The 19917-nt window shown below is 43.6% G+C and overlaps 1 protein-coding gene across 1 annotated transcript; it reads right to left on the bottom strand.

Annotated features, from left to right (window-relative positions):
* Positions 1-16762: 16762 nt before the first annotated feature.
* CHST2 (carbohydrate sulfotransferase 2) lies at positions 16763-18839 on the bottom strand. Its single transcript, XM_074192735.1, has 2 exons — positions 18711-18839; positions 16763-18228 (listed from the first exon to the last, which is right to left on the bottom strand). The coding sequence occupies exons 1-2, from the start codon at positions 18837-18839 to the stop codon at positions 16855-16857; spliced, it is 1503 nt and encodes a 500-aa protein (XP_074048836.1). The 3' UTR covers positions 16763-16854.
* Positions 18840-19917: the final 1078 nt, after the last annotated feature.

The following is a 19917-nucleotide window of genomic DNA, read 5'->3' on the forward strand; positions in this document are numbered from 1 at the left end:
GGGGCAGTTAAATGACCACTCCACGGTTCTACGTGTAGGTGATCAAAGGATTATAAAATAATAGATGCAGAATTTGAAGAACCTCAGAGGTCATTTGGTCCAATGGTACCTCTGTTCTAATCCAATCGCCCCCTTTTTTTATACAGGTAAGGATTCGCTCTTGGATAAAATATAAATACTCCATTTCGTTAGGAAAGCCCTACATAATCTGACCCCAAACTTGCTTTCCATTCTCACTAGACATTATTCTCCCACACTGAGATCTAGTCACCCTGGCCTCTTCTCCACCTTTCATACGCAATATTGCATCATCTAGCTCCATCCTTGGCACTGGTCATCCTAGAGCCTGGAATGTCCTTTCTCCTTACCTCCAGTCCACAAACTTCTCTTCTTTTAAAATGTCACACTGACTGACGTCCTTCCTTTCTACAGGAAGATTTTCCTGATCTCCCCCCCCCCCCCCCCCGCCAACTGCTGGCAGCCTCTATCCCAAACTACCTTGTATTTTAACTACTTTGCATACTTTTGTATTTCTACTGTATAACATTTTTATATTCAGGGATTGTTTCATTTTCTGTACTTGTGTGACCTGGTATAATGGAGGTACTTAATAAGTGTTTATTGATTGAAGAAGTCAATTGGCTAAGGTCAAGCAAGTAAGAGGTCAGTTTAAGCTGGTTTAAACAAGAAAATGTCCAAGTGGAGCTGGAGAGAGAATTCAATGAGTGAAGGGCCAGAGATAGGAATGAAGAGACAGTGGAACCTTGGAGAATCAGGATACAAATCACTAATCTGCTACATAGTGAATGAATGAACCTGGGCAAGTAACTAGACTGCTCTGGCCTGTTTCTTCCCTATAAAATAAAGAAGTCAGAGGAGACTCTTTAATCTCCCTTGGATGTGTGAGGGACGATGAGGATCTTGATTTGGCTAGAGGAAAGGGTCTCACACTCAAAATACAAAGACACCAGAAAATTAGCTCACTGGAATTTTCCATAGCACCTAGTTGGTAGCCTGGCCAGTAACTTGATCATTTCTCACAGCTACCCAACATCAGGTCAAAAGACCAGTGGGGGGGGGCTCCTAAAAAGCCACATGTAAATCATTTAAAATTTTTGTTTTATTTGTTGAGCCAAAATATCCTAGTTTGTCTTTTAGTCACACAATTTACATAAAAGGAATGGTGTATGTAAGCACAAGATGGATTTCTCCCTTCTCCATTCCATGAAGATACACTCTTTTCTGGTTATTTGCTATTGAAAAGTGGAATCCAAGATGCACCTCTAGCCAAGAATCTGTTCAACCAATAGGTCACTTGACAGTCTGCTAGCAGAGCCCAAGGTCATTTGATGGGCAGACTGTTCTTTGCCATACTGAAGTATACACAGAATCTAACAGATCCTGACAGACCAGACTAAAGTGACCAGAAAGCATTATGACACAGTACAGTTGGATGGATAAATGGGTTCAATTATTAACAAGGAAGTTGCTTTTCTATGTATAACCTTAGGGAAATCACATTATTTGTCTGGGCCTCAACTTCCGTATCTGACAAACTCAGAAGATAGATCAGGTAGTCACTAAAATCCTCACCAAATCTAATCTCAAAATTCTTTCCCTAACATTTCCTGGATGCTCTTCCAATACCTTAAACTCTACATGTCTAGAACTGGCCTTATTCTTTTCCTTCTCAAACTAAATCCTCTTCTTGTCTTCTCTTCTTCTATTAGCATTATCCAAGTCACCCATGCTTGAATTCAGGATTATTAAGGGCAGGTAAGCCCAAGAGCTCCACCACCAGACCATTGGTCCTGCTTCCAGTTCAGCTCCCATAGCCATCATCCAGGTGAGCAATTGACCCCTTTATAAAAGGGGCCAGGCATTCATTCCCTCTGACAACCAAGCAATTGCTACCCACAGGGTAAGCAAGATAGCCTAATTGAAGCAACAAGTTATTGTGAAAAAATGAGGAGAAAGAAGAAACACTGCAAATCATCCTTTCATTAGATTTTGCTAGAAACACCCCAAGACCAAGAGCCCTAGGAATAATGGAGCTCCCCAAACTATTGGTCCTGCTCCCAACCCAACCCCCATTGATCTAGAGAATCCATCTTTCTGAATATGAGTCTTGGCAAATCTATCCTTAAGCTCTGCAGCCCTGACTTTCTCAGTAGGCCCCACCCATGAAGACTTAAGAAGAAACATCTTGTTAACAAAGTTTTGGGGGCTCTCAAATAAATGGTTTGACATAAGAATTAAATATACATGATTTTATCAGTAGACATAACATGAAAGAAGATGCCTATTTTGCTGCTACATCCTGAGGACCAGGAGACCTTTCAATATGACTTGTAAATAAATGCTCCATGTGCTGTCTCCTCCATATTAGAATAACAGCTTCCGGGGCAGCTAGGTGGAGCAGTGGATAGAGCACTGGCCCTGGAGTCAGGAGGACCTGAGTTCAAATCCGGCCTCAGACACTTAATAATTACCTAGCTGTGTGGCCTTGAGCAAGTCACTTAATCCCATTGCCTTGCAAAAAAAAACTAAAAAAAAGAATGACAGCTTCCAACAACAGACCCTGTCTTGGTTTTCCATTTGTATCTCTAACAGTTAGAACACAGGAAGAAATTAATAAATGTTTAATAAATGTTTTTCAGATATTCATTCATTAATTTATTTATCCTTGACTCCTCTTTCCTTTGTCCCCACATCCAATCATTCACCAAGTTTCACCTAATCCACCTCTGCAATACTTCCCACAGCCTTCTTTCCAGTACCGATGTTATAGCAGCTTAGGTCTTCATTACCTTTAACAGCCTAAGTGGTTCCTGTATCTCTAGTCTCTCTCTCTTCACATAGCTACTAAAGTCATCTTCCTAATATACAAATGCAGCTATGTCACTCCCTTCCACAAAAACCTTATGTAATTCTACACATCACTGTCAGATGAATCCTCCTGATAAAATAGTAATAATGATGATGATGATGATGATGATGATGATGATAATAAGTAGCTGTCATTTATAAGGCACTTTTCAGATTTCCCAAGCACTTTTCAAATAAGACCTTATTTGGCATCCATCGATGGCACCACCATGCCCATAGTCCTAGCCTAATTCCAAAATAACCCAGGTTCTCTTTGAGTCTTCCCTCTCCCTCACCCATCACACTCAGCCAGCGAGAAATTCCCATCACTTTTCCACCATCACGTCTCTTGCATCTATCCCTTTTTTTCACTTTTGCAGCTATCACCTTCTCATCATCAGTGACTATTATAATCACATGGATTATTATAACAGCCCCTTCTCTGACTTGTTTCCTGTTGTTCCCTCTTCACACACTTAACCAAAGAGTCACTTCTTCCTCTAAAACTTTTGGCAGCTTCCTATCGACTAAAGGAGAAAACACCCAATTTTTAGCCTGACATTCAAGGCCTTCCACAAATCTATCTTTTCAGGATAAACTTATGTTATTCAGTTCTCTACAAGCTGACTCTAGTTAAAACTGTACAAATAATTGTACCCTATTTCAATCTAATTAATTCCCAATGCTCCCTCTCCTCATTTGCATCTGCTAAAAATCCTTTTATTCCTTCAAGGCTTGGCTCACATGCAGCCTCTTCCCGGACACTTTCTCTGATCTCTCCAGCTAAAAGCTCTTTCTCCTAAAATTTTCCAAAAGTACTTTGTTTCAGTCTCTTCTTCCCCTTTCCAGTCTATGTGCATACATATCTATCTCCCTGAATAGTTTGGAGGTTTCTTGAGAGCAGAAATATTCAGTATTTGTAAAGATATCCATTTGACCAAAGCACTTAGAAGTTTTCAATTTTTTACAAATATATTTTATCTTCCCAGCAATCCTAAGAGGTAGGAGATATTATTATTCCCATTTCATAGAAGAGAAAACTGAGGCAGACAGAGGTAAGTGACTTGCCCAGGGTCACATAACTAATAAACATCTGAGATCACATTGGAACTTAGGTCTTCTTGACTATAGGCTCTTCTCACTGCACCACTTAAAAGCTGTGTTATTGTTCATCTTTATTTCCCTAAAGCCTCCTATAGTCCTGTGTGCAGAGTGGTTGCTGGTTAAATGTTTTCGGGATTTAATTTACTTCTTAATACACAGCTCTGATTATGCCATTCTCCCACTCAAAAATTTTCTTTCCAATTCTCCCCATTGTCTTTTAAATAAAACCCAGCCTCTTTAGTCATCCACAGTCTGTCTGTAACTTCAGTTTTTTACAGCCTTATCTTCCTTTATTCTTTCTTGTATCTGTTTTGAGCCAACCATCTATCTGAAAATGAAGGGAGTGCCCTACCCATCTTCTATTCCCTTCCCCCCACCACCACCACCACAACTCACTCCCCACCTCCTCCAGCTGATAGAGCCTGGTGATGAAATACTGAATAAGATACCCTAGGACAGCTACTCTAAGAGAAATGGGGGCGGGGGATGAAAACTAGAGTTTTGGACCAGGAACCACATATGTTTTGGAGGGAGCAGTACCAAATACACATAGCAAAATAATAGTCCTGAAATAAAGAATAAACTCAGTGCCCACAACCCAGGAGGAAAAGGTACAATTTTCCCTCGTTTTTTTCTTTTCCAATAAACTGGAACATCTACATCCACCTTTCCCTTGAAGTTAGAAAAAGAGTATTTGAAAGGCAGCATATATAAAAGAGAGCAGGCAAGGGGATCTGAGTTTGTCTGAGTCCAAGCTTTGCTTCTGACACATCCTAGCTCGATGAAAAGTCGCTTAGGATAATAACGTGACAAGTCACTTATAATTAAAATAATAGATATAACATTTATATTGCACTTAATTTAAGCTTTGTAAAACACTTTACATGTACACTCTCATATAATCTTTCAATGTTCTAGAACAATGGTCTCTGGTATTTTTTTTAGTAGAAATGTTGGAATTCTGTGTAGATTTTCCTGTGGTTCAATGATTATAGCCTTGAGGGGCCAATACAAGACACTGAAGATAGGAAAGGTTGAAGTAGAATACTGGGTTGTAATGGGCAAAGAGTAGACCTGGTTGCTTGGGGACAAGCCCTACATTGATTCTGGGAGAGGATGGGTCACAATCCATCTTCCCCCCCCCCCCGATTCTTTGGTCACATACTCTTTGGGGTCATGTTATATCATCCTTACTTTGGAGACAACTCTAGGCAATTATTCATTCTAGTTGAATAATTATAAAACTTATAATTTTTCATATAAGATTATAAATCCTAAAGTTATAGCATATATAAAATTATAAATCACTAATATAAGTTGGAAATCAATTGCCCTCTCTATTGAAGACTTCCATGTAAGTCTGAATGAAAAGGAGAAAATAAATATTTTCATTGGAAAGAGGCCTAAATTGGATTCCACAATGCTTGGTGTTATCATTGCCATGCTGTGTGGACCAGGAAAAATCATTTGACCTCCCTAAACACCATTTTACTTGAAAAGGTTTGGACTATATAATCTCAAAGACCTGATCTTGTGATCCTCTGACTATCTAATTATCTTTGGAGGCTATCTAAGCCCTAGAGAAGCAGGGTGATAAGGGACCCTCTAATCCCCACCTAAATGGAAAAAACTTGAAAATAGGAATACTGGATTGGGATAGTGGGAAGGAAAATGAGAGCTTTTATAGAACCCAAGACTTCACTGAACAGATAAGAAAGGAAAAGAGAAAGGGGGGAAATGACATACTCAAGGTCACGTGGCAAAACTGGGATTTGAACCTGAGTTCTTTTTCTTTAAATCTTCCTTTTTTTAAATGTACACCCTGCTGCTTTAAATGGTTTCTAGTCTGAAAGCAAAAGGGAGATTTGCTGCTCCAGATCCTTCCTTCATGTCAAAAATTCATACATACACACACACACATTTTCCATAATTGCACCCACGTCCCAGGGCTGCTTAAGGGGAAAGCTCTTTGGAAACCTTCAAATGCTCTGGAAATAAGAGATATTATGAAGACCATCATTATCTTTGAATTTTCTCATTAGTCCCCTTAAGATTTCACCATTTTTTGTTTGAATGTGTAATTCACCTCAAGCCTCTTTACTCATAATAGCTGTTTGTTTCTTTTCCTCTAACAGGATTTCCCTTTTTAAACATTAATGGACAAGAGGGCACATGAGTCCTTCAGAAGGGCTCCTTTCTAGGCTTATTTCTATGTGAATGTCTCTTGGTTTTTTTTTCCCCTGCACTCTTGTATGACACATGTCAAAATTGCTAAATGGAACAATTCTGATTATGAACTCACTTTTGAAAAATATGCCTCCTGCCTTATGATCCTTTTGCTGCGGCCATTTGTTCAATAATCAGATATAGCCCCTTTCCCACAGTCCAATGGGCCACACTCTACCTGTAATAAAAAGGGGATGTCTGGATTAGTGACCCAGCCATGCCAGATGAATACATCTCCCATCTGAAACAGTATTCTTATGGCTTAAACTTCTCTGTCATTTGACATTCTGGCTTTCCAAGTATGCAGCCTTCTTTTTTCCTCTTATATTTTCCCCCAGGGAGAGCCAGAGCCTCACAGGACCTTTAACAAAGGGGCAATGACATCACAGATCAGGCTGAACCAGGGCCCCAACAACAGGAATGAAAAGAAGCTCTGTGATTAGCTGAACTGGCCCACATAGGAAATTTCATTCTTCTGCACTTCTTCCAGGAGGGATCATATCCTTGAACAAAAAATGATCCCTGGCAGAGGAACTCCAAAGGATAGGAGTCACAACAGAATGCAAACATTTCACTCCTCTACCTATTGAAGACTCAGCATTGGCTGGGCAATAGTAAGACATATGCCCCAGAATGAACTAGCTTCAATGTGGGGCAACTGCACTAAATTTGGAGTCCAGGAAGCTGAATTCAAACTCTGGTGCTGCTAAGTGATGATGAGGATGAGGATGAGGATGAGGATGAGGATGAGGATTAGGATGATGATGATGATGGGGTGGTGATGGTGGTGATGGTGAGGATGAGGATGGTGAGGATGGTAGTGGTGGTGGTGATTCAAGATTTAGACCCAAAAGGTCCTCTGTGAGCAATAATCACATGAAGCCAATCCATAATATGTTGACAAAGAATCATTGCTGAGTCCTGGGGATTTTTTTTATAGAAATGGAGGGATTTATGATATTAATTTAGTCTGAGGTCAGAACCACAGGAAATTACAAAAATTGTCCTTATGCTTACTTATCCATGCTTATTCTTAAGGATTCCAGATTTATTGATCAATATAAATTATATGAATGTTCCAGTACAGTGAAAACAGTGTCCAATGACAAGCAGCAACTCCACTGTATCCACCTACTAGTCCTCTTGGGGAACTGTCTTCATCCTGTAATAGAATGGGGTCAGATAGTGGCTGAAAAATATAACTCCTATCCTTAGGGAAAGGAAGGTTGGACATCACAGCCCCAGAGGGGAAATGGGCAAGTAGTTCCATCCAATAATATCATCAACAAAAATGTAGTAAGCCTAAAGAGGAGACCCAGCTCTAGTCAGGAGAAAAATGGAGTTGTCAACACAATAGCTGGCAGCACCCAGGGACTCCAGACGTGAGCATGAGGGAAAAAGCAGGCAGACATTGATCTGGGGTTGCCGGCCCATCAACTAACAAGTTGAGAGAACAGGAAAGACAGAGACAGATGGAGGCAAAGCAACAGAGACTCAAAGAGATGGAATAAGAGAGAAAAAGGGGAGAGCTCGATTATACAACAGAAGGGGCAATTTTCCTGCTTCAAGTCTCAAGCTAAATAAAAAAAAATGTTATTCACTTTTTTTTATCTTTCCAAAGCAGGAGAAAAAAATAAATCCAGATCATCCTAAGCTTCCTAAGTTAAATAGCTTTGGTTTCAGGAGACTGTGACTGATGTGAGGGATGATGCTTGAATTATTTCTCCTTTCCATTGACTTTGCTCAGTGAGTTTGAAAGGAAAACTATTCCTCCTTGGGAGAGGAGATGAAGTGGTGATTAAAAAGAAAGCTGTGAGTGAGAGGATGAGATGGGAAAGACTGAATCCTCCTAAAGGTTAGAGCAAATGAGAGCCCTACCCAAAGGCATAGTAATATGAATAATTAAGATGATTGCATCCAGCAACTTCCCAAGTATTCAATAGTAGTATATAGTCTTAAGAAGAAAATGCAAGAGATGTAAATATGGAATAATGCCAATTCACCAGCCTGACATAGTAATGCTAGGTAAGGAAATGATAGAACCTATCCTTAGAGATTATCAAAAAATTTAGCACTTACCAAATATCTAGCAAAACATGACCTGTGACCAGAATTACACATCAGAAGTTCACTATCTTTCCTAAACTACTGGACAATAAATTCTCTTCTACAAATATGGACCTCAAAATGTCTTTGAGAATTCAACCATAATGACAATATGTATTAGATCCAAATCATTATCACAGAGAGAGCTGGTGCCCACAATCGATCAGATAACTGTTCTATAAAACACTGTTCTATAAAAACTTTCAAGAACAATGTTTTTAATAGATGTCATCAGACCAAATGGTCATTATCTCCAAATTACATGGAATTAAAAGTTTTCAAATTATAGAGAGCTAGAGAAATCAAGATTATGTGGGAACAAGATTAAAAATATGCATCATTCCTATTGTCCCATCTGCTACTAAAGTTGTCCTGAACATGCTTTCTGTGAGCCCACAGAAGATGAGATTATATCTTAACACTTTTATTCAGTTAACAAAAATAAATTTATTTTTATCAATTTGTGCAAGTTCCAGAAGTCACTAAATATAAAAACAATAATAGAAGGGTAATTATTTGTCTCAGACTGTTTCTGCCTGAACTCCATTGAAAAAAAAAAGATAAACTTGCTAATTAAATATTAAATTAAAAATAAATGAGTATTAATTGCTAATATTAATGATAGTGAAAAATATGAGAAGAATGAAACAAAGTTGCTGAAACTTCAAGATAACTTTAAGAATGATAAAGTACTTTATATGCTTTTTTTTTACAGCTGATTCTCACAAAAATCCTTGTTGGTGGACACTTCAGGTAAAAGGACACAAAATCTGAGAGAGGTTAGATGAGTTGTCCATGGTCATACAGATATTAAGGACAGGAGGCAGGGTACTTTAGTTTCCTTGTGTGACCTTGTACTCATCACTTAGAATCTTTGTTTCTTCCCTTCTAAAATAAAAGTACTAGATGAGATGATTGCTGATGTGCTTCAGGCATTAACTTCTTAAATTCTATAAAATGTATCTGAAAATTACATTAAGCAAAAGGCAACTCTCTTTCCGGAAACTTTTTTTTTAATTTCCATGGGACAGTATGAATTGTTTTCACCTGTTCTGGCGAATTCCATTGAATGGAAACTCCAGGTCAAGGACTGTTTTATTTGTGTCTTTGTAACCCTAGAGTCTCTTCCTTGGCACATAATGGGTGTTTAATCATTTTAAATTTCATTTCATTTCGTTTGCATAGAGAAGGAGTCAAGGGCAAAACTATCTTGGGACATTTTTTTCTAACTGTAGCTATTGGGCAGAGTTACTAATTCAATTAATTGCAATCATGCTCATTGCCCTAGTGAAGTGCAATATGGGAAGAAGAAGTCATTGTAGTGATACTTTTGGATATCAACCAAAAAAGTTGTGCAATCCATTGTGTCCCAGTTCTGTCCCTGAGCATGTAGACACAGTCTCTAATGCTCCATTAACACCTTACATTTATAAACAATATCTCATAATGCCAGCAAAAAGATGAAATCAGCTCATAAAATTTCCCATTTTGCTAGCTTGAGTTGTTGCCCAATTTAACAATTGTTTTTCCAAGCAGAAGATGATTAAGGGTGTGTAGAATTATATAAGATGTAATAAAGTCAAGTGACATAATTATTAAATATTTATATCAAAATCTTGTAGCCCAATAGTGCACCTGACTGTAAAAAAATAGGAGCTATTTGTCTTGGAAAAGAAAAAACTAATACTTTTTTTTCCTTTGCTCTGACCTTTGACAGATATGAAAAACCTTTTCTTGAAGATTGGCAGCACTGGGGGATGAGTAGACCAGTCATTTATCATCTGAAGAGAGCCCTCACCTCTGCCCCAGTCACCAACAGAAAGTCGTTCCTAAAATTCCATTTGTCACTTTGAACCTGTTCTATGGACAACACTGGTTCCCATCACACACAATTGTCGTGTCATCTTCTATAATTGACAGCTTCATCATACGAACCCAAGAATATACTAAAAAGGATTTTTGGGCTAAGATCTGTGCCCACACCACACAAGAAGGCAGAACTGATGCTCCTTAGCATCAGTCTTCTTTTTTTTAAGTCTACAAAACACCTCACTGATATTAAGATGTGGATCAAGTGAACTGATGCTTCTCCTTTCTATGGTGACAATAAAAAAATTTTCATCACTTTTTGATATTTTGAAGTAATCTCTAGTGGCTGAATTTTGCTAATAGTCTTAACTTCATTGTCCACACAAGATTAATTTAATGGTCTCTCCCAAGCCTCAATTAATTATGAAACAACAGCAGCTCAGTTTGCATCAGGAGTTATTGTATTCCATAGAAACTGAGGATTGGGCTAGCAGGGGTCAGGAATGGGGATGCAGTGGCCCAGACCTTCATCTTGCTTAGTATATACAACACGTCAGGATCCATGTGTAGTGTCCACTCTTCTGTCTGGCTCCAATCCAGGTCACTGTCCTCCTCTCTCATGAAAGATGAGTTTATTCACAACATCAAAAACATTTGTTTAATGTCAAAAGCAGATGGATAGTTCTGTAGGCTTGGTTTCGGTAGAGTTCTGTGGGGGGGGGGGGGGGGAACACTTTCCAGTTAAATTACCCTTGACCTTAATGAACTTGAGAAACTTTTAAAACCAAATTTTCACTTTGAAAAAGTTAGATAATTTCTTTTCAGACTTGAAAACAACTTTGGGGATTTCTATTCTAGCCCCTCACTTAACAGTTAGGAAAACAGAAAGAGGAATTGACTTGACAAAGATCACACAATCAATTAGTAGCAATAACCCTATTCATCCAAGTACAAGAATCCCTGGAATTCATGAAGTCAATTCTATTGCCTAGAAGATTATATCTCTATTCCTGGGGGTTTTAAAAATCTATTTTATTGATAATATTGTCTTTCCATTATGGTCATTTCTGGGAAAAGGCCCCTTGCCACACTCCACCCCCAAAAGAATCTACCCTTGTCATTTATAATTTTGAATTTCTTTTTAAACACAAGTGTTTTGTACATTTCTTTTCAAAAAGTGCCAAATTTGTCAGTATTGCATGTAAATAATTGTGTTGATTCTTTTACTGTAGCATAGACTTTACAAAATGTTTATAAAGTTTTATGGATTTTTACAGTGAAGTGTTTGCAGCTGTTTAATAAAAAAACTGTATGTATATTTTGTATTGACTTTTATTTTGTGAATGTCCCTTTTTAATTTCCCATAGGCCAGGAGCTCTCACACATCATACACTTAAGATAGATTTCCCCCTTTACCCCTTTACCTATTAATTAGGATAACCTTTGTAAAGTTAGGACTGGAAGACTCTTGAAACAGATAAACTGTAGGTAGGCCTTAAAGGACAGAAACAATAGGAGAATCTACCCTTGTAACAAAGAAAAATGATTAAGCAAAAATACCAGGTGGAATGACTGATTCAACAAATGCATACAACATTCTACCATAATGGTGTCCCACCTCTCTTCCATGAAGAAAAATATATAGTTCATTCTCTATCTTGGTTTTTTGGATTACTCAGAGTCTGGCTTTGTTGTAGGGATCTTTTCATTCACAGTCCTTTAGTTATGTGTTTTATTTTTTAGGTTCTGCTTATTTCATAATGCATCAGTTCATACAAATGGTCCCCCTTTTCCAGAATTTCCTTCATTCCATAACTTCTTTTTCAGAAAATATTTTATCTTTATATTCTTTCCTTATATGTTATTTTATTTTAACATCTACTCATTTCTGAACATATCTCTCTCTTCCCCACATACCCTCCCAAAAAGCTATCCTTTACAACAACGATTTTAAAAGAAAGAAGAATTTGGTGAAATCAATATATCAGTAATGACAGAAAGTATATGGAATATTTCATACTCACATCTCTTACTCTGTTGCAAATCCCACTGCTCTTTCAAATGTGGAAGATTTAAAAATTAAAAATTAATGGTGTTTCCTAATAATTGGCCAGAGGATATGAGCAAATGAGGAAATGTGAGCTACAATAAATACTCCAAATCACTAATAATGAGAAATAAAAATTTGAAAACTACTGATGTTCCACTTCATATCTATAGATTGGCAAAGACAATTTAAGAAAATAGAGGACCATAGGAAGAAAGGCATACTTAATACAGTTAGTGGAGTTGGGAATTAGTCCAGTAATTCTGGGAAATTATTAGGAATTATACTAAAAAATAATAAAACTATGCATATTCTTTGATGCAGTATATAGAAAAAGGAACTGAAGAAAAGGGAAAGGTATTACATTTACATGAATAGCATATTTATAGTTAAAAACTACTCTTTTAGTTCTTTGGGAACCCATCATTTGAGAAACTGCTGAACAAATTTGAAGTAAGTAGCAGGCTGGACTTGGACCCAGAAAGACCTGAGTTCAAATCCTGTCTCAGATATTTAACTCTGTGATGCTAAGCAAATTATTTAATCTCTCTCGGTTGCCTCATCTACAAGATGCAGATAATATTAACACTTGTTTCATGATGTTGTGAAGATCAAATAAGATATTAAATGAAGAGTGCTTTGCTAACCTTGAATTGTCATATAAATGATAGCAATGATGCTGCTGGTGGTAGTGGTGGTACTGATGACAATAAATAGAATACTGTTGTACCACAAAAATGACAAAATTGAAGAATTCAAAGAAATGTAAAAGAATTTCTGTATACTGACGCAGGGGAAAAAAAGAAGTAAAACAGAAAAACAATTACCACAAAAATGTGGGAGAAAAAATCCACCAGTGAATGATTGAGGCTCTAAGCCCTGTGCAGTGATCAGTTATGATTGCGGCACATAGACGGTAACTCTGATTCTCTGGGATCATGACCTAGGAGAACGATATCTAGCAAATATTACCAGCCTTGGTCAGTGTGTTGATTTATTTTGCTTAAATGTGCTTAAGTATTAACTAGAATTTCAGAGGGGAGTAGTGGCAGGGGGAAAGGAGGCATGGACAGGCAGTCTTTGAAAAATGACAATAGAATCTTTTTTTTAAGTTTTTTTACAAGGTAATGGGGTTAGGTGGCTTGCCCAAGGCCACACAGCTAAATAATGATTAAATGTCTGAGGTTGGATTTGAACTCAGGTCCTCCTGACTACAGGGCCGGTGCTCTATCCACTGCGGCACCTACCTGCCCCGACAGTAGAATCTTTTAAATTACATCAGCAAAAGTTTTTTAAAATAATTTATCCTAAAAGAATATTTCCATTAAGTAATAATCATATCACCATAGTAGGTTTTAAAATTATGACCATATATTTCAAGACTTTTATGAGCTGATGCAATTGAAGTGAGCAGAACTGTAACATTGTAGACAGTTGTAGCAATATTGTAACAATAATCACCTGTGGAAAGACTTCTATGCTGATTGATACAATGAGCCAAGATGATTCCAAAGGACCCATGATGAAAAATGCTATCCCCATCTCAGAGAGAGGATTATTTCTGAATGCAGAATTTTTCACTCTTTTTCTTGCTTTTTCTGTTTCCCCCCCCAACACAGCTAATATTAAAATATGCAAGAATTTTAAATTAATGTTAAAAGTAAACAAAAAAATTTTAAAACAATCTGTTTCAGATTCATCATAATAGAATGGCATTTTTATTAGAATTTTAGTACTCCAGGACCATGGAAAGATGTACACCAGATCTGGAATCAGAACAGGGATAAGAACATGGATTCAAAAATCTGTCTCTGGCCATTACATGTTACCTTGGGCACATAATTTAATCTCCAAAATTTTGGCTTCTTCATTTACTAAATGGTGTTTAAAACACCTGTAGCACCTAGCCCCAGGAATGAGATACTAAAGTGCCTTGTTAACTTAGAAGCTCTATATGAATGCAAATTAAGAACAATTACTTGGACCATCCCCAAGTCCATGAGAGCTGAACGACCCAGAAATGATTGACTTAGACTTTGTTGTAGATCATATCGTGGTTCTAGACCCCATTCCCCTAATCTATAGCTACCTTAAAGTCTCTAAGAGAGACAAAGCACCTTTTCAAATCACACATATTTGAAGAGAAGAAAGGTGTGCAGGAAGCTGTTGGAAGACAAGGAGGTGGGGTGGGGGGAACAACATAGAAGTTACATTTTTTGATAAAGGAAAATAACTTTTTTTAAAATAGTGGAGGTGCGTGGTGACCATTGATGTTTAAGTTACAAAGTTATTTAGCATTTAAGGGGTTCAGTCTTTTCTATAAACCTCTTAGTACCCATGATGTTATAAAATGCAAAATTGCTAGCCTATTATTGTGAAGTTGAAGTCTTTAGCCACTTCCTAGGTAAAGATATCACAACTGGAATTCAAATGCTTTATTAAAGAATCCTTTTCAATAAAAATGAAACATGAATTTTAGTATATCAAATGGTAAGTTCAGATTGCTTGCATCCAACACGAAGGCAAAAATTTGCTTCTGATTCGTTTTTCCTTTTTATTAAAAGCATTTGCTCTTTAATGATGTTCCCTTGATTCCCTCCTAAAATGATGCCATCTGCAGTCATCAAATATCAATTCATCTTATTTATTATGTGCTAATCTAATTTTAAAGTGTTTTTAAATTAAAAGTGTCACAAATACATTTACTGGTGCTGCTTTTCATGAAAACCAAGAACCAAAACACTCTATATGCAATCTAGTATAATAAAGCAGAAAACTCTTGGACAAATTAAGAAATGATTATGTTTTTTCTCTAGATCCTTTTATCTCAGCTTTTAAAAAAACAAAAATTCTGAGAAAAATACTTGATTTCCCCTTTTGTATTTCTCATCTGGAAATCCTTAATGGTACAATTTGATTCCACACATAATTACAATTATGCACTTAATAGTCACTCCTATGTTAAAATAAGTATCTTCCTAAGAACATTATTCTTTTTATCTTTTTTATCTTTTCTAAAAATAAATTCTCAACAGTTAACGGAATCTGTGCAAGCTATCTTCCTTCCAGAGGTCTCATAATAAATTTACAGTGAAATCAGGGTAGGAGCATATTGAAATTGTACTATATTTAACATCAAATATCTCAAATCTGTCTGCTTGCTGCACTACATGCCTAAATTTCATAACCTGTTATTAATGCAGGACTATATTGGTCCCAAACAGTTAGAATAGCTACATTACCCCCTGCAAAAGATACAATGTTTTTCTCCAAGTAAAATTCTCAAACAGACTAACCCATGTTTTCATTTTAAAATATGGAAGGATAAGTTGAGACTAAAGCCTCATTCTGTGGCCTACCATTTCCTTGGCAAATTTATACTTTGTGATAAAGGGGAAGAAAGTAACACATCAAAACAAGACATGCATGATAAATTCACACACACACACACACACACACACACACACACACACACCCTTCTTTAGACTGGAATAACTTTATGCTTTTTCAGTCCAACTTCATTGCTTTCTTCCCTGTTCTGTGAGGAACAGAAAAATGCTCCATCCAGATCCAGGCTCCTTGGTGATCTCTCGGCTGAAGAGTGTATGCCTCCTCCGTTGTAGAATACACACACACACACACACACACAAAGCAGTTTCCAAACTTTCAATTTTTGTTCTTATCTCCAGGTATTTTTCAATCTCACATACTTTCTTTGACATCCATCATATTGAATGACCAAATTCTGAAGTAAGCTCTGGACAGAGAAAATAAGTCCTCAGAAGTATTAGAGCTGCACACTGTGGTAGCCCAAAGCAGTTTTTTGGGAAATCACAGGCATTAGAATTTTCTTTAAGATTCCTAACCAAGGAAGGAAGAAGCTGTACTTTTCCACTCATCTGCTCACTTTTTTTGTAGAGGTTTGGAGGGGTAGGTAGTACTAGTGAATTTGTGTACAAACGCTGGCACTGGAGCCCGACAGAAGCTGTGGTTTATTTATAAGAAAATGACTCTCAGCTCTGAGCAAAAGAGGCAGCCAAGTAAATGCTGCCTGCACCCCCCCCCCCCCCACCAATCCATCTGGCTGCCCTCGTGGGACCTGTACCCAGGAAAGCAAGCTCTACTCTGCAGCTGCCCCGGTGTCAGCTAACCCAGGTCGTTCCCAAAGCAATCAAAACGGTGGTTTAAAAAAATGAATATCCTTTATTATTTTCTTTATTAATAATAATAATCACATGTGAGCTCCGCTTTTTTCTCCACAGAAGTCCATTTCGGATTTGCCTCCCCTGATTTCTGCCTCTCGCCGGGGGTCCAGACCCCGCTTGACCTCCCTCTCCCGAGGCCCACCCCACTCCCTGTCCAGTCCACTGACATGACCACAGACACCACACAAAGTTTGTAAACAAGGTTTTGGTAGCTGAGAACTTGAACATCCCACTTCCGAACGGAAGGAGGGGGGAGGGGAGGGATGGGGAGGAACGGACTGGCATGGAAGGAAGGAAGAGAGGGGAGCCCGGGAGGGGAGGGGAGGGGCAGCTGCCAGCCCTCGCCGGCCCTGCCCCTTCTGGGATGTCGTGGCCAGCTGCTGTTCCTTGCAACCCCCAAGTCAGAAACATTTACAGCGAGGGTGAGTGTACTATAGGCTAGCGAGGGTCCCTTCGCCGCGGGGGAGGCGCCCCCCGGCCCCGCGGTCCTTAGAGCCGGGGCTTCCGCAGCAGGGGCCGGCTGAGGTCCTTGACCTCCTCGGGGCTGCTGACCCTCTCGTAGCCCAGCAGCGCCATGGGCTGGTGGCAGAACTCCTCCACCTGCTTGATCTGCTGGAAGGTGAGGGCGGCCCTCCAGGCGCTGGCCGCCTGCGTGGCGTTGCGGGCCGACACCACGAAGGGCTTGGAGGAGGAGGCCGAGCCGCTGGTCATGTTCAGGGCGAAGCGCTCCATCTCGGGGCTCACGGGCAGCCCCACGAAGCCGTAGACGCGGCGCAGCGTCTTCACCGGGTCCCCCACCAGGTCCTCGTAGCGCACGGCCAGGTAGCGGCCGCGCAGCCAGTCGGGGGGCCGCAGCGCCGTCTGCAGGGTCTTGGCCATGCTGCTGCAGATCACCTCCATGGCCCCCAGGGCGTGGTAGTCGGCCGGCCCGGCGGCCGCGCCCTCCTTCTTGGCGCCGGGCGGCCGGTGGCCCGCCGCCTCCAGGAAGGGCAGGCGGTGGGCGCGCGGGTCGCGGCTGCGGACCACCTGCAGGCTCTCGCGTATGAGGCCGTGGCGCGAGCGGATGCGGGAGCTGGCCACGGCGCGCGGGTCGCGCACCAGGTGCACCACCTTGAGGTCCAGGGCCGGGTCGCGCAGCAGCGGCGCCAGCACGGCCACGTCGAAGACGCGCACGCCCTTGATGACCAGCGCGCGGTACTTGCGGCACTCCTCCTCCAGCCGCGCCAGCCGCTGCGGCGGGCACTTCTTGCAGACGCGCTCGTCCACCAGCCCCACCGCCTCCTTGCGGTAGGCCGGGCACAGCGGCGCCGAGCACACCACCTTGTTGGTGGCGGCGCCGAAGATGGCCAGCGTGGTCAGGTTGCGGCCCGCGCCGCCGGCCGGCCCGTACAGCTGGAAGACGGACAGGTCGCAGCGGTAGAGCGCGCTGAGCATGTCCCGCGCGGCGCCCTGCAGCGCCACGGCGTCGCCCGGGTACAGCTTCTGCCACACGTGCCACACGGGCTCGTAGAGGAAGAACACCTCGGGGTTCTGGTTGAAGAGCTCCCCGAAGAAGGACGAGCCGGAGCGCCACGTGCTGAACACGTACACCAGCCGCCGCCCGCGGGGCAGCGCCGCGCTGCCGTTGGCGCCGGCGCCGGGCCCGGGCGCGGGGGGCGCGCGGGAGAGGGCGCGGGGCGCGGGCGGCGGCGGCGGCGGCGGGGGCTCCCCGCGGCAGGGCGGCGGCGGCGGCGGGGGCCGCCGCGGCCACTTGTAGTCCAGGAGGTTGAGCATGGTCAGCAGCAGCAGCAGCGCGTAGCCGGCGCACAGCAGCAGCGCCTTCCTGCGGAACGCCTTCATGCCGAGCGGCGGGGCCGGGCCGGGGCCGGGGCCGGGGCCGAGCGGCGGGGCCGGGCCGGGGCCGGGGCCGGGCCGAGCGGCGGGGCCGGGGCCGGGGGGCGCGGCCCGCTCAGCCCAGGCCCGCCCGCGGCCCTGCCCGGGGTCCGGACGGCGCGCTCCGGCGGCGGCTGCGGCTGCGGCGGGGGCCCGAGCCCCGGCTCCGGGCGGCGGCGGAAGGCGGCGGCTGCTCCCCGGCTCCTGCGGGCGCTGGATCTCCCATGGCAGCGGCGGCTCCGGGGGGCGTCTGCGGAGGGAGGGAGGGAGGGAGGGGGCAGCGAGAGGTTGGCAGCGGACCCCGGCCCCCCGCCCCGCGCCCCCCGCCCCGGCCCGGCCCGGCCCGGCCCGCTCACCTGCAAGGGCGCGCGGCTCCCCCGGGGCCGGCCGGCCGCTGCCCGCGCCTCCCTCCCGGCCCGGGGAGACTTTCCGACGGGCGCGGGGAGGCGAGCTGGGCTCCGGGGCCGCTAGACGGGCCGCAGCCCCCCGCGGGCGGCGCGGCGCGGGCTCGGGCCGGCCGGGCTGCCCATCTCCCCGGAGGCGGCGGCGGCGGCGGGGGGCGCGGGGCCGGGCGGGCGGCGCGCCCCGGCTCCCTGGGCCATGCTCAGCCGCGCGCCCGGGCTCCCTGGGCCATGCTCAGCCGCGCGCCGGCCGGCCCCGGGGCCCCATGCGCGGCTGCCCGGCTCGCTGCGCTGCGCTCGGCTGCCCTCCTGCCGCCGCACTCCGAGGCTGCCCGCGCCGGGCCGAACGGACGCGCAGGCCCGGACGATGCTGCCCGAGTCCCCGCGCCCGCCGGCTGCCACAAGCTTTATCCTCGGGCCGGCCGGCGCGGCGCCCCTCCCGCAGCGGGTTGGTGGCCGCGCCTGCCAATCGGGCCCGGCCCCGCCTCCCGGCCTCACGTGCCCTCCTCCTCCTCCTCCTCCTCTCCGCCCCCTCTGCCCGCCCGCCCGGCCGCAGGGGGCCGGAGGCTCGGACAGCCGCGGGGCCGGGGACCGCGGGAGCTTCACGGGGCTCGGGACCCCCAGAGGAGGAAGGGGCGAGAGTCGGCCAAGGTCACACGGCGAGGCAGAGCGAGGCCGAGCCCCCCCGAGCGCCCACCCACCCTCATCTCTTATCGCTCTACAAAAGCCCACCATAAAGTGGCCTCCCCCAGCCCCACTGCCACCACCTGGCCCTTACCTGCCTGAAGGGGCCAAATTCACTGCCCTCCGAGGGTCCTTTAAAGTCCTAAATCCCCGGATGCCTTTCCCAGGCTCTGGGGGCGGCTCCGCGGCCCCCCATGCGCCCTAGAGGGCAGCAAGCTAGTGTAAACGCTTTCTTCACCTTTTTACAATTCACTTCAGACTCTACCTCCACATGCAAAATGAGGGGAAAGAATACTTGTCCCCCCTTCCCCCAACGGACTTTTGTTGTTTAGGCTTTGTTTTGTTGGCAAGGCAGTGGGGTGAAGCGGCTCGCCCAAGGCCACACAGCTAGGTCATTATTAAGTGTCTGAGGCCGGATTTGAACCCAGGTACTCCTGACTCCAGGGCCGGTGCTCTATCCACTGCGCCACCTAGCCAACCACAAATGAACTTTTATAAAGAAAGTCTACTGCAGCGCTTAAGGAGTTGCAGAGATGAATTGGGAAGAGGTTAGAGATCTGGGGATCGCCTAGGGACCCATCTCCCCAGGAGGGGG

Source organism: Macrotis lagotis, chromosome 6 (assembly GCF_037893015.1).
Source record: "Macrotis lagotis isolate mMagLag1 chromosome 6, bilby.v1.9.chrom.fasta, whole genome shotgun sequence".
In the NCBI taxonomy this organism is placed as follows: Eukaryota; Metazoa; Chordata; class Mammalia; order Peramelemorphia; family Peramelidae; genus Macrotis; species Macrotis lagotis.